At 55.7% G+C, this 15,233-nt stretch overlaps 1 protein-coding gene across 1 annotated transcript; it reads left to right on the top strand.

The window, feature by feature from the left end:
• The first annotated feature begins 4,341 nt into the window (after positions 1-4,341).
• PPM1J (protein phosphatase, Mg2+/Mn2+ dependent 1J) lies at positions 4,342-12,513 on the top strand. The gene is given in 15 exon segments (XM_030965562.1): positions 4,342-4,407; positions 4,487-4,519; positions 4,521-4,591; positions 4,802-5,008; positions 5,076-5,172; positions 5,174-5,514; positions 6,749-6,875; positions 7,321-7,644; positions 8,088-8,200; positions 9,785-9,869; positions 11,169-11,287; positions 11,462-11,525; positions 11,693-11,800; positions 11,951-12,102; positions 12,366-12,513. Coding segments are annotated over 15 exon segments (2,055 nt in total).
• Positions 12,514-15,233: the final 2,720 nt, after the last annotated feature.

Here is a 15,233-nt window from a genome sequence, read left to right as displayed (position 1 = left end):
CTCCATGCTTGTCCAGAAACCCTCTCCTGGTGCCCCCAGAGCAGAGCTTGCGTGGCTCCTCCCGCAACAGGCAGCAACAGGCTTTAGAACACCAACAAACAGCAAGGGCAAAGGTTGAATTTTCACAGTTGTTGCCAAGAGTTAGACCTGCAACCTCAGCACAGCTGCAATGAGAGGCTGAAGTTCCATGCACTCATTTTTGTTGCTTTGCTCAAAGCTATTTGCACATCAATGAAAGCCTTTGGTTTCTGAAGACAGCTCACTGCTTACGCCTGGACCTTCCACCCTCCCGCTCAGCTGGAAGCATGGAATCATTTCCAAGGCCAAGCTGAGTTACAGGTGAGCAGCAGCTCTTCAGACAACTCACATATGGGCAGTTTGCAAATCTCCCAGCCATTTGCCTTCCATGGGATCCCAAAGCCTTTGTGCATGCCCTCTCCCTTCCCCAGAAACCAGCCCTTGGAAAGGGCACTGCTGTGGGCCCCTGCCCAGCGCCACGTGGGGACCCCTGGCAGCTCCTCAGGGAACCAGACAGATGGCAAGGCAGAGGCCCTGAGGGGACCCACCACCCCCAAAGTGCACACAGGTATCCAGGGGAGAGTACCCCAGCCCCTGACAAGATTAGGTTACTTTGCTATTTTGCCCTAGGAAATTGAGTTCCTTTTCCCCCTTTATAGAGTCAAAATTGCCATATGTTAAATTCCAATTAGTTAGACTTGGTTACTCAAAAGAAAAAGCTCTACAAGATTAACCCAAACCCCAGTAATAAGATATTAAGGAAATACAAGCATCTCATTCTTCAGATCAGAGGGTTTTAATAATAATGACAAAAATCAATATGAAACTAAATTAAATCTGCTGTTTATATTCATCAGGTAATTTGATCGAGAGCCTGCCAATGCACGTCTCTAGTGCTGCGATAAGTAAATACAAACACACTACTTTCAGATCACAAAGTTTTAGTGGAACAATCAAGAGCAAATTAAATCAGAGCTATTTTCCACACTAGCCCAATTCCAATTAAATTAGGCCAGATTATTTAATAAGGAAGCATACAAAACTCTAGCTCTTTATTGATGTGTTATACAGAAATATAAACTTGTTGCTTTCCAGATCACAGCATTTAAATGCAGGGGAGTAATTAAGACTTCAGTAAAACTAGTTTAATTTAAATTCAGCTGGAAGTGAACACAGAAATTCCTTCTCATCATCATCCTGACTTCTTATTGAGTGTCCAGCAGCAGCCTTCAGCCTGCTTTCTTCCCGGGCTGTGACTCTCCAAGGAGCCCAGTACTTTACTGGATGAGGGCGCCCAAGTTTCCAGTATCCATAACAAGCCAAGTTTGGAAAGGAAAGGAACTGCCCAAGAAAACCCTAGCAACATTTCCTGATGTATCCTTAGTGATAAATCCTGCTCCCATGTAAGAAACCTGTCACATGTCTGGAATCCTTCTGTACCTTCCAGGTGAGCAACCAGCTTTTTTTTTCTTTTTCAGGACAAAAACCATGGATTGGGGCTTGGGCTACAAGAAGGGCTAGGGGCAAATGGTCATGCAAAGGCAGATGCACTTCAAATGCTCAGTGCAATCACCTTATCTGCAGCTGCTGATAGGCAGAAGGGTACAAATTTTTTTATTAAAGCTGGAAAAAGCAGAACTCCTGACATTTTATTCCTGGGGAAGATTTATCACACCCTATTTTCAGTGGATCAGTTGAATTAAGAGTTATGGTCTTAATTCAGCTTAAGTTTATTTATTTCCTTCATCTGATGAGGCCCCAGTGCCTCCAGGCTGTCTCAGCACCGAGTACCAGCATCTGAGGATTTTGTTCCCTTTTCAAAAGGTTTTGCTGACAACAGGGGATTTCAGTGCAGATTCCCAGCCTGTCAAAACAGCAGTCCAGGGAGAGGATCTCTGGGAAGCCTGGGCACTGCTGCAAAAGCAGGGAGAGGTCCTGCTCCCTGCATCCTCTGAAATGTGGGTCTGAGCTTCCAAATTAAAAAGTAAGTTCCCCAAAGGCTCCGTAAATTCCAGAGAGTGTTACTGTTATAGATTTATTATTCTTCTTCTGTATTTCTACTGTCAGGTAATATTAAATGAGACCAGGAGGCTCCTGAAGGCTTTGAGAGCAGAATTGTGAATGAAGATCCCTTGAGAGATATGAAAATTGTATGGAAGATTTTGGAGCTGCAGAGGGAGAAAAGCCAAGTGACCCAAGGAGGTTAATGTGCCCCCTTCCCCCCTCCCCTTTGCAGGAGGGAAAAGGGTAAAACCCTCTGAGAATCTGCACCAAATCCAGGTCATCTGCTCTGCAAAACAATGATGTACTCACCTGCAGAGAGGTCACAGAGATACCCAGAGCAGCAGCGCTCCAAAGGCTTCTCTGCACTCCAGCAGAAACAGACAGGGAATAAAGATGTGTGGTTGCAATCAAATTATCCCTTCAAAGAAATAACAATAAATGCTGAACTTCCCAATTACAGGGGACATACAAACCTTGGAAACCATTAAGAACCACTTCTTCTGTTGATGAATTATCCAGAGTGCACAGAGCTATTTGCTGAGTTTCACTGTACTATGCTAATTATAAATTAATATATTACTCATTACACAGGCTCTACAGTCAACTAATGCAGTGCAGCAAAGAGCCTGTTTTAAAACATCCTCTGGTACTTTTATGATCTAGATGTTTAATTTACTTCTGTTCTGGCTTAAATGCAACCAACATGTCATTCTTTCACAAAGAAATATCCCTGGCTCCATCCTACCTCCTCTGGGGCTCAGCAACATAGATGAAAGATGAAACTTAGAAAGGCTTTTTTGATGCTAAGCAGTTGCATGAGAAATTAACTAAAATACCATAATTTAAGACCAATTCCTGTGTTACTGTTTTTTAATTCAATGTTTATCATGGCAGCATGCTGGAGCGCTCCACCTAAAGCTGTGTCCAGGGAAGGTGAGGACCTGACACCCCCATGCTCAGGGGTAACTTTGGTAAGATGGGGAGACAGGAAAGCATGAACATCCCAGGCAGGTCCCCCAGAGGGATGGGAAGAGCGAAGGGCAGAGCTGCTGGCACCTGAAGTGGCTGTTTATTGGCATTAGTCTGACTCAGTCTACAACATCTGCATCCCCAGGCCTTGTGCCAGGCAGCCTTGTGAAGAGGAACATCGGCCTGCAGATAAGGAGAAAACTTTACGTGGATCTGTCTGGCAGGATGAATAGGGGGAAATGGAGCCCTCTTTCTTGGAAAACAGTCTTTAACATGGCATTGTTTCAGGGAGCATTCCTGCAGGAACGTGTTTATTTGTCAGACCATTCTTTCCATGCTGTGCTCAACATAACAGAAACAACAAATACCAAGCAGGGTCACAGAAGTCAGTCTGGAAACTGCCAATTCATTCTTTCCAAGGAAAGCATCCTGGTGACTCCGCAGTATGGGGCAGATTGGCAGTCCCACAGCGAGGAGACACATTCCCTGCAGAATCCAGTGATTTTCAGCCTTAATAACATGGTGATTTTGCACTCAATATCTAAGAGCACCCCATGCATGACCAGCAGCTGGACAGGAATGCTGTGAGAGGAAGGCATCAGGAGCTGAGGAGAGGAGCCATGAATGCTGGAGAGGAACTGGAGGGGTGTTGGCCTCAGGCTGGAAGGGTTGGTTTGGAAGGGACCTTAAAGACCCAGAAGGGTCCTTAACCCCCCCAGAAGGGACCTTAAAGATAACCTAGTTCCAACCCCCCTCCGTGGACAGGGATGCTGCCCACTAGATCAGGTCCTGAAGGGTACTGAAAGAGCTTGAAAGTGTACTGAAGACCTTAAATCTTGGGATTAGAAGGTGGGAATACAGGTTCCACTGAGTCACTTCTGTACTGTGATCCTAATAATCTGGTACAGTTTGAAGATCTCTGGCTGAAGATGGCTAAAGCCTGGAGGGCTTCTCAGTGCTGCTTCTGTTTGTAACTTACAATACAAAAGCCCCGTGTTGACAGGAATCAGTGGTTCCTCTGTGAAACTGAGGCACTGGAGCACACGAATTTTAAGAAACAGCCTCAATTTTCCTTTACAGTAGGCAAGTATTGGTTTTTTTCATCATTGTTTTTTGCTGTCACAGGAGGCAGGGAGCTGCTAAGGTCAGGCTGTGCAAGCGATGGTGTTTAAACTGGAGACTCTTCCCCTCCCAGCCAGGGAGGATGTGTTGTTCTGCATCAGCTAAATCCGCATCCTGCTCACGCTGGAGCGCAGCATCCTGGGTGAAAGGGAGGGAGAGGCTCAGCTTTCAGCCCTCTCACGGTGCGTCCCTGCTGCTCCGCAGGTTGCGGGTTATTAATAGCCCGGGATGGCCGTGCGTGGGCTGATGAGCGCGACAGGGGTGACACAGCGCCTGGCGCTGGACGGGGACGTTGTCCCGGAGTAGGTGGCTCCGTTGGAATCTTGGGACGATCCAGTTAGGAAACTCACCTGTAGGCAAAACGCGTGAACAGGGCCAGCCTGTCCCCGCGCAGCCCCACCTCCAGCCGGGAAAAGACTTTCCCAGAGCATTTCCTACGCCGGGATGGCTCGTGTCCCCGGGGCTCCCGGCTGGGTGCCGGGTCCTTCGCCGGAGAGCTCGACCTCCACCTCCGCCGGGCTGCGGGATAACGGCGGGGTTCATTACCCGGGAGGGCTCGTTCCCCGCCGGCTGCGGGATAACGGCGGGGTTCATTACCCGGGAGGGCTCGTTCCCCGCCGGCTGCGGGATAACGGCGGGGTTCATTACCCGGGAGGGCTCGTTCCCCGCCGGCTGCGGGATAACGGCGGGGTTCATTACCCGGGAGGGCTCGTTCCCCGCCGGGCTGCGGGATAACGGCGGGGTTCATTACCCGGGAGGGCTCGTTCCCCGCCGGCTGCGGGATAACGGCGGGGTTCATTACCCGGGAGGGCTCGTTCCCCACTGGCGGTGGGATAACGGCGGGGTTCATTACCCGGGAGGGCTCGTTCCCCACTGGCGGTGGGATAACGGCGGGGTTCATTACCCGGGAGGGCTCGTTCCCCACTGGCGGCGGGATAACGGCGGGGTTCATTAGCCGGGAGGGCTCGTTCCCCGCCGGCTGCGGAAGATGCGCGTACCCGCTGCGGCGCTGAGCTGCCGCGCCTGCTTCCCCCCCCCGTACCGCGGCGGGGGGGAGGCGGGGCGGGGCGGCGGGCTCGGCTCGGCCCGGCCCGGCCCGGCCCGGCTCGGCTTGGCTCCGCTCGGCTCGGCTCGGCTCGGGATGCTGCTGCGGGTGCGCGCTGCCGTGGCGCAGCTGGCGGCGGGGCTGGGCGCGGGGCCGGGCGCGCAGTCCCCCGCAGAACCCCGGGGCGGCGGGGCCGGGGCCGCCCGGGGATCGCCGCCGCCAGCCGCGTTCTGCCGGCCGGCCTTCCTGCAGCTGACTCCCGAGGAGCTGCGCCGCGCCGACGACCACACGGGGCGGGCGGTGCAGAGCCCCCGCGACGGGCGCCGCCGGCTGCCCTGGAGCACGGGATACGCAGAGTGAGCGGGGCCGAGAGCGGCGTGTGCAGCCTGGGGAGGGCGGGATGGCAGCGCTCGGCACGGAAGCTCGGGCACGAAAGTGGGTCGCGGCGGGCGGTGAGCTGCGGCTGTCCCTCTTCCAGCAGCAGCAGCGAGGAGCGGGCGCTGTGGGTGCCCATGATGGGAGCGCGTCAGCCCGGGGCTGTGCTCGTACCGATCCCCGAGGGGTTTAGGTTCTTCTGTCCGTTTTGTTTTCTGCGCTTTCTGCACAACACCCGCTGTCACCGATGGGTGCCGAGGGCGAGAAAGCTGCGGCGCCTCTGGCAGGACTCGTAGGGAGCAGGGAGCTGGGGATTTCTTGGGAGTGAGACTACTTGAGACTTCCCCTTCAAGGACCTGACTGTCTTCTTCTTTCACTAGCTGCGAGTTTCAGCCCTAACTGAAAGCGGGAGGGAAGGTCAGACTTTGAAGGCTTTTGCTGCTTGCTGCTGTCAGCCCACTCCCGCAATCCCTTCCTCAAGCTGATCTTCCTGATATCCTACAGAGCCTGATGAGATAGTGATTTTCCCCTGGAGATAGTGGGGTAGGAGGACCCAGAGTGAAAAAGTCTCTTTTTTGGTGTCCCAAGAGTTCTTTCTGCAAACCACTTGGGAAGTCTGCCCAAAGAAAAATCACCCTGCTGTGTTTACATCTTCCTGTGAGCAGGTTCTGCAATCTAGACCTGAAATCTGCTGTGTCAGCACAGGCTGGGAAAAGTCACTGTGAATATTTTTGCAAAATTTCTGCCGGTCTCATCACTATCACCTTCTCCCCTCCTTCCCTGAGCCCCCTGCTCGCCCCAGGAGGTCATGGGACATGGATGAGGCTGTGATACTCTCTGTGTGTCCCAGGGGTGTATATCTGAGGCTGGCACAGGTTTTGGGGCAATTATTCTGCCTGGGGCAGTGCTAGGGACCTTCAGCAAACCCAGTTTATTTCTGGTCACCTCCCCTGGTAGGTGTGTGGACAACTGCTCCCCCCTGGACCCAGCTGTGGGTGGGACTTGGTGCTGCTCCTGGCCCCAGGTGAACCCACACAACTGGTCTGAGACACCTGGGACAGGATAGGAGCACCAGTGCAGGGCATCCCTGGCATCTCTGGGGGCACGGGGACATGAGTGGAGGGCTGGGGGTGGGGGGAAGAGGTGCTGTGGGATGGCATTTGCTGGAACATGATGTGAAAGAAAGGGTCTTTACACCTTTTTTGCTCCTGGCAGGGTGATAAATGCAGGGAAGAGCCAGCACAATGAGGACCAGGCGTGCTGTGAGGTGGTGTTTGTGGAGCAGAGGCCCAGCCCGAGGGGCTGCCTGTCGTCCAGGGAAAGCAGCGGGGAGCTGGATGGGGTGAGAGCCTGGTGGTTCACAAGCAGGGACACTATAGGGAAGATGCCCAGCAGCAGGGCATCAGATGGGACACCTGGCAATGTGTGCGCACTGGGGATTCCCTTGGTTCGTGGCCCTTCTCCTCCCATACTCCATCCCCGTGTGACTACACCAGGGCTGGCCCAGGCAGGGCCGTGGCCCACATGCCCTGGTGGGCTGCAGAGGTGGCTGCTGTGCTGGCACTGTGGTGCCTCTGAGGGCACGAGGTGTCTGACACAGGGCTGGGCTCCAGCCAGGGCTCAGCTGTGTCCAGGCACCCTTGGTCAGCTGCCCACACTGCTCCTGCCTGCACTGAGACCTCTGAGACTCGTGTCACTGTCCTCAGCTGGTAGCCCCAGCTGCTCTGAATTGCCCGTGCCATCTGCTTCCTTGCAGCCTCGTTTAGCTTTCCCTCTTCTCCCTGCAGGGCAGGAAAGGTTTTTATTTCCACTACTGGGCATTGTTTGATGGCCATGCAGGCAGTGGTGCTGCTGTCATGGCATCCAAGAGGCTGCACCTGCACATCTGTGAGCAGCTCCGGGAGCTCGTGGAGATCCTGCAGGACCCCTCCCCACCTCCCATCTGCCTCCCACACGACACACAGACTGGTTCTGCGGACCCAAACCAGATGTCCAATGCAGAGGACCATGGGGAGGTCCCGAACGATGCTGCGCCACGGTTTCACCTGGAGAAAGCAGTGTCCCATGAGAGCCTGGTGATCGGTGCCATTGAGAATGCCTTCAAGCACATGGTGAGAGTCCTCTGCCTGTGGGATCATCTAGAGCATCCCCTGAGAGCCCCTCTTTGCTGTCTGTGTCTGCATCAGCTTGACCCCACTGGTAAAAGGCAGCTCTGCAGCAAGGAGGGCACTGCAGGGAGGGCTCCAAGCATGGTGGTCTCAGAGAGGGCTCTGTGATACTCTGCATTTTGAGCTTTCAGAATGCAGAGGCTTTGGGCTCGGGGCCTGTGTGGTGCAGAAGGCTCCCCTACACTTTGTCCCAGGAGGCCCAGCTGCTCCCCTCCTGTGTTGCTCTTCCCTGCCCCATTGAAGCCACATCCCTGGCTGCCCCACAAGCCCTACAGCCACTCCGTGGCAGTGTGGGGAAAGGTGCCCTGGCTGGTCACTGCTTCCCAGCTGGAGCTGTGGTATCAGGTGCTCTCTGGGGCTGCCCCCTACCCTCTCTGTGTCCCCAGGACGAGCAGATCGAGCGGGAGCGGGCGTCCCAGCACCTGCCCGGGGGCTGCTGTGCCCTGGCTGCCATCTACCTCATGGGCAAGTTCTACGTGGCCAACGCTGGTGACAGCAGGTACAGCCCCACAGGGCAGCCCTCAGCTTTGCTCAGGGCCTGGGGACAGCCCAGGAGAGTGGGGTGGTGCTGGAGGGATGCTGGTGAGGAACTCCCAGCTCCATCCCTGTCTAGGAGAGGGTGGAGGTGGCAGAACTGGGCAGAGTCATCCCCTGCCTGCTCCATGCCCCGGGGACAATGCGCTCTGCTGTGATCTCTGTGTTTGCCAGGTACACAGATAGGGCTGTGGAACTGCCTCCCAAAATCTGGGATGTGCTGTCTTCTTTCCTAACAACATCTCTGCTACCCAGATGGCTCTGGACACCCTGGCCCCTGCTGCTGGCGCTGGCCTGGGCTGCAGGTTGGAGACTGAAAATTGCACTCACCAAAGCTTTCAAAAATGTGCAAGAAGTCATTTTAGAGTACTCTTCATACCAGTGACCTGTTTCAGGAGAAGGACACAAATCTGTGTGCAGTGGGAGCTTGGAGCCCAAGCACTTTAATTGCTGTGTGTATTTCCAGGGTGGGTTACTCTAACTGCACCTGAGTGTGCTCACAGCCCCACGCAATGGCAGAAGGGCAGGTCTACCTGACACTAAAGGTGGCACTGCAGGTGAAGCTGGTTTGAACTGCCCTGTATTTATCATTGGATCAAAGAATGGTTTGGGTAGGAAGGGACCTTAAAGCTCATCTTGTTGCACCCCCTGCCATTTCAGACACCTTCCACTAGACCAGGTTGTCCCAAGCCCTGTCTGACCTGGCCTTGAACGTTTCCAAGAATGGGGCAGCTACAGTTGCTCTGGGTATTTACTGCAGGTTATCTTGTCCTCAGCAATGTCAGACCAGCAAATACAGGCTCTGGTCAATTTTCTGAGGCTGGATGTGCTTCAAGCTCTGGGACAGAGGAGGAGATCCCTTGTTCTGGGTGCAGGTCCCCCTCCATGGCAGCAGCAGCCAGGCACCAGCCATGCAGGATGTCAGCATGCACGGAGTCCTGAGGTTGTGACTGTGCCTCTGGGGAACAGCCTGTGCTGCCTTCTCAGGCATCAGACACTGCCAGAGCTGAGCCCAGCCTGGCCCTACATCATTGGAGGAGACTCACAGCCACCAGTGTTGGAGATCCTTGGGCCCACCATGACATGCAGAAACATCTCATAATCAGACCTTTATGTTTTCTTGAGACATTAAACTGTAAGAGCAGCAAGTGGCAGTGCTGGTGTGAGATGGGCACATGTACCTGTCTCCTCCTGCAGGCAATTTCTGCCCCTGCTGTGTGCAGCTCCCCTCTGAAGGGAGCCTTTGTGCTGCTCCTTTTCTAACCATATTCTGCCCTTTTATTTGGTCTGCTTCATTCCCCTCTGCCCCATGTTTCTCTCCCATTTCCCCTTCCTCCCTGCCCCTCTCCTGCACAGGAGGGAGAGATGCCATGCCCTGCCCAGGGGGAACAATGAATTCAGGAAGCAGCCCCCTCCTCAGGCTGGGAAAGGGGGGGCAGCAGAGGGGAAGGGGTTGCACCACTCCTGGGAATCAGCCCTGGAGAGCCAGGCTCAGCTCCTCAGCCAAGTCTCCTTCTCTCTAATCTCATCCTTCCATGTTTCATTGCAGGGCCATTATCATCCGTAATGGGGAAATCATTCCAATGTCCAGGGAGTTTACTCCAGAGACAGAGAGGCAGAGGCTGCAGTTTTTAGTAAGAAAGATCTTTCTTCTAACCTCATTCCTGCTGAAACTCCTCCTGGCCTCTTCCCAGTCCCCTGTGCTGCCTGCTGGACTGCTGCCATGGTGGGGGTCTGCAGCCGAGGGCAGCCCCATGGCTGGGACCTGCTGCTGGCACCTGTCCATCCCAGGCTGCTTCCTGGGATGGGAAGAGGCCCTGGGATGCAAGGAGCTGGCATGGGGGCATCTTGTGGCTGGCAGAGCCCTGGTTTGCTGTGTCAGAGGAGCTGCAGTGCTGCTGCTCAGTCCTACTTTCTTCCCTGTCTGCTCCCTGGAGAGTCACAGCTGATGTGTGCCAAAGGGTTTCTGTCTTTGGCCCTGAAAGCTCCCTGTCCCTCTCCTGGATGAACCCCCTGGTGCCACCCAGGGAGACTCTTTAAGGTTATAAAGACCTCTCTGAGGGCAGCACAGGGAAGGAGGAGTTTGTGTTGGAGAAGGTCTTGCTGGATGAAATTTCCTGGCTTGCAATGTACTTGGAAAAACACTGAGGCGTTTTTTCTGGAATCTATTTTTGAATGACCGAGAGGAGGGAACTGCTGTGATCAGAATCCTCCCCAGCTGGCTGCAAGGGGCAGGGCACAGCCTGGGGACAGGCTGCTCTGCCACGTGATGCTGAGGCTGTGGTCAGGGCTCCCCCAGAGTGGGCTGGGGGTCTCCATGCCTCTGCCCCCACCCCCTGCCATCGCATCTTCCCAAGGGATCTCCTCTTCTTTTCCTGCTTTTCTTTACCCTTCAGCATTTTCCAGCACTTCCTGCTCCATGAGGGCTTGGGGCTGCCCTGGGTAGGGCTCTGTGCTGCTGCTTGTCCCTTGTCACGGTCACAGCTGGGACTCTGTTTCAGAAAAGACCCATCACTCTTTTCCTGGGGTGAGTGCCATGCCCTGCACTGACCCTGGGATCCTGGGAGCTTTGCAGCTATGACTCCTTCTGGGCAAATTCCAGCTTCTCCTGGAATTCGCTGGGGTTTGATTATTGGATCCCTTTTGGAGACCTTTCTTTCCCAAAACTCTCTATGCAAAAGCTTCACCTTCTTGCTGAGTGCTGGCATGGCTGTCCTCAGCTCCAGTTTCCCCTCTGGCTTAGCACAGGTGGGTGGTTTGAAGCTGGTTTACCAGCACCCATTCAAGTGGCTCCAGAGCAGCTGAGGTTATCCCACCATGGGATGTTGTAGCCGAGGTCCCAGTGGATGGTGGATCCTGCTCTGGGCAGGGCTGGATCCACAGATCTGCTCTCCCAGCCCTGTGGCTGAGCCAACACTCACTCCTTCCTGCAGGCGCTGCTAAGGCCCGAGCTGCTGGGGAAGGAGTTCACCCACCTGGAGTTCCCCCGCAGGATCCAGCCCAAGGAGCTGGGGAAGAAGATGCTCTACAGGGACCAGAACATGAATGGCTGGTAACCCCCAACCCACCAGTGGCACTGGGGTCCTGCTGTGGTGGCTGCTCATCTCTGGCATCCCCTCCCATGGGCAGGGGGCTCTGCTGCACTGGGCACCCAGGTCCCAGGTGGTCAGAGGAGGTGCTGGAAGCTTCACCTGCTGACACCTTGTCTCTGGCTTATTTTAACCAGGGCTTACAAAAAGATAGAAGAGGATGACCTGAAGTTTCCACTTATCTTTGGGGAAGGCAAAAAGGTAAAGTACTGTGGTAGAAGCTTGGCAGGGGTTGTTTCCTGCCTGCTCTCATTGTTTTGGGGGATTTCAGCCCATTTTTGGTAGTGCTGTCATCATCAATTCTCCGCTGGGAATGGAACTGGAGATAAAGCTGCCTAAAGTTCTCTTTTGATTCCACCCTTCTCCAGGCTCGGATGATGGCCACGATTGGGGTCACGAGAGGCCTGGGAGACCATGACCTCAAGGTGTTCAGCTCCAACATCCACATCAAGCCTTTCCTGTCCTGCTTCCCAGAGGTAAGCCTGGCTGCCAGCAGCTTCCCACCCAGGGGCCCCTGCAGTGGCCAGAGCCACGTGGCAGGCCCAGATCCACGAGATACCCAGGGCAGCAGGAGCCTCCCCCGCCCCTCCGCCTCTCACCCTCGTGTCTTGCCCTGTTGCTGCCAGGTCAGGGTTTATGACCTCACGCAGTACGAGCACTGCCCTGACGATGTCCTGGTGCTGGGCACCGATGGGCTCTGGGATGTCACCAACGACAAGGAGGTGGCTGGTGTGGTGATGGAGGTGCTGACCAGCTATGAGCCCAACGACCCGTGCAGGTGAGCTGCAGGTGGGCAGGGGGCTGGGCATGCCGTGCACTCCACCACCTCCCCTTGGCCTGGCTCCTTGGAGCAGTGCTGTGGCCACACATCACTCTGGGCTCCACAGAGTGCATTGCTCCCCTGGATGTGCATATCTGAGCCTGGATCTCTCCATGGGACCCCTTCCTGCAGCTCTAGCTGCTCTGGCTTGTCCCTTCTTGCCAGGATGCTGCATCAGGGGTCTGGGGTCACTGCTGAGCCGTGCTCTGCTGTGCCTCCAGGTACACCATGGTGGCCCAGGAGCTGGTGGTGCGCTCACGGGGGGTGCTGAAGGAGCATGGCTGGCGCCTGGCCAATGACAAGCTGGGCTCTGGTGATGACATCTCTGTTTTTGTGATCCCCCTGGGTGGCCCTGGCAACTACGCGTGATGCTGAATGAGCCTGGGGCAGCTCACCTTGCCTGGATGGAGACACCATGCAGTGGGACACTGAGGCTCAGGGCCACACCTCCTCTAAGCACTTGTTTTTTGAGCCAACTGCAAGAAGAGCAAGAAACCTGGAGCCTCAGTCTGTGCTCCTGTCCAGAGCATCCCCCTCCACGTGCTTGCATCCCAGTCCCAGGTGGAGATGGAAAGGCCTTGGATAGAGTGTGAACACTGGGGTTGAGGGATGTTTTTATGCTGCTACTTTCTCAATGCTGTGAAAAATCCGAAGGCCCCTTGGCTCCTCAGCACGTCCTTTGCCTCTTGCCATGGCTGTGCTGGCTGCAGCCCTGTGTGACAGCCATGGGGCTGCTGGGGCACTCATACCTGCTGCAGTCACCCCCGGACTCCTGCCCTGGGATGCTCTGACCAGTGACCCTGAAGCTGCTGCTGGAGGTGGGAGCTGGGGCTTAGGTGGGATGTGACTGGGAGTAAAGCCCCACAGGCAGCTGGGCAGTGCTAAGCCTGGCACAAGTCCAGTTGTGGCCCCACAATGGCCATCCCAGCCTTGTGCTCCCAATTTTCACACCCCTCACACCTTCATTCTGTCAAGGACTTTGCCTCAGTCTCCAGGCTGGGAGATTGGAGCAGTGACCAAGCTCTGCCATGCACCCAGAGCCCTGAGCAGGGATAAGCAATTGCACCAGCACTGGCTGTGCCACAGGTTCTACCCCCATCCTCTCATGCCTTGGGTCACTGCAGTGCTTCTGGAGCCAATTATTTATTAACTGCAGAGCTGAGCTGGAAAATGTCTGAACCCTTTCTTGGTGTGGGGAGCCTATGAATGTATGTGTATATTTTGGAGTGGTTCTGAGTTAGCAGCCTCACACAGAGCAGCCCTATTCAGGTCAGCTTAACAGCTTAACTGCACTGGATCTGCTTAGCCCAGGGCTGGGAACCCACAGTAAAAGCAGCTTGGTGTGACCAGGGCAGGGAAAGACAGCTCCCATGTTTTCCTTAATGGTCTCAGAACTGGTGCAGAGGGGAGCTGAGCAGTTGATCTCTGCATCAGATTTTTGCATCACACACGTCTCTAACCTGGAGCATTCATTTCCCAGACCTCTGCAGAGTCCTGAACTGTGAGGGATTGTCCCATCCTGGCCCTGTGGGGATGGGGAGAGCTGGGCCATGGTCCCTTGTTTGGGAAAGGCGCCATGGCACCATCCTGTCACTGGGTGCAGCCAGCTCTTGCCAAGTGTCACCTCTAGTGAATGTTGTTTGTGTCCTGTAACCAGTGAGATGTAAATAAACTGGGTGCACACAATGGAAAGTGAAAGTTACACACGAGATTTGAACTTGTTGGCACCCATGCTGCAGGGAGTGGTGCTGGGGCCGGGAGCCTGTCCTTGTGTAGCACTGTGTGTTTAAATAAAGATTTTGCCACTCGCAGTCCTACTTCAAAGTCTTTCTTTGCAGAGCTCCTGCAAAGACGACTTACCCAAAAGCCAATTAGCTCTGATTAATGTATGTGGCAGGCAAACAGGCAGAGCCATGTGTGCTGCTGTCCATCTGCCCCTGGCACTTCTCAGAGCCCATGCAGTGTCCATCCAGCGGGCAGCGGGAGCCACTGGTGTGCTGCCAGTGTCAGCACGGTGCTCAGGGGGACCCGGACCCCTGGGTCTGGCCGGGAGGCAGCAGAATGGCCAGTGCTGTGGGAACAGGAGCACCACACACGGAAGGGGAGGGAGAAAAGGTCAGTGGTTTTCCTGGCTGTGGGGGAGGCAGTGGGGCAGGCTGACTGTCCATCCCCGGGAGTTCATGCAGCAGCTGCTTCTGCCTCAAGGGTGGCCTGCCTGCTGGAAACATCCCCATGTCCCTCCGGGGGCCACCTGGTCCCCCTGATACTCCTGATGCTCCCTTCACACTTGCTTGCCCAGCCCTGTTCCCCTGGCACATTCCTTTTCATGCTGGTGGCTGAGAACTGGCTCTGCTTTTCCAGGTCACTGCCCAGCTGTTGGATAAGACAAGGAGGCAGTGGCTGCTGCATTTAAAGCTTCCTCTGTGGTTCCCTTTTTTACTAAGGAAACATTTCCTTTGGAACCAACTCCTGGCCTGGGGCTTGATAAATAAAGAAAAATAGTCTGCAAGCCCTTAAAATAGCAGCGGTTTATGAGCCTGGGTCTGGGCCAGGCTCCTGGGGCTGCCTTTCCCTGGCGGAGGGACGGGAGCTGTGCCCTGCAGCTGGATGTCGGGGGGAGCAGCCGCCTGGGGTCCCTCCCGCAGCCCACCAGGGCACCGGGGTCACCCTCATGCGGGCACAGCCCCGCTCTGCCAGTGCCCTGGGACGGGACCCTGGGGACAAGGCGTGTCCCTCGGCCACCTGCGTCTGTCGCGGCGGGCAGCGGGCTTTGCTGCCGGTCCTACCTGGCACGGGGGGTTGAGGGCAGCAGCTCAGCCCCTCCGGCAGCTGGGGTCGCCCCCTCCCCACTTGGCCTCGGGAACCTGAACGGGCAAAACGCCCTCGGGGCGGGGGGAACGCCCGCGGGCTCCGGGGGAAACACCGGGGGGCTCCGGGTCCCAGAGCCGGGCAGGGGCAGCGCTGGAAAGGGCTCGGCTCGGCTCGGCCCCGCACGGCTCGGCACAGCCCATCACGGCACGGCCCCACTCGGCTCGGCACGGCCCCGCTCCGCCCTCGGCGGGCGGCCCCGGCCGGGGCGGTGCCCGGAG

The sequence above is a fragment of the Camarhynchus parvulus genome, chromosome 26, assembly GCF_901933205.1.
Source record: "Camarhynchus parvulus chromosome 26, STF_HiC, whole genome shotgun sequence".
Classification (NCBI taxonomy): Eukaryota; Metazoa; Chordata; class Aves; order Passeriformes; family Thraupidae; genus Camarhynchus; species Camarhynchus parvulus.
This window is presented reverse-complemented; position numbering and strand designations above follow the sequence as displayed.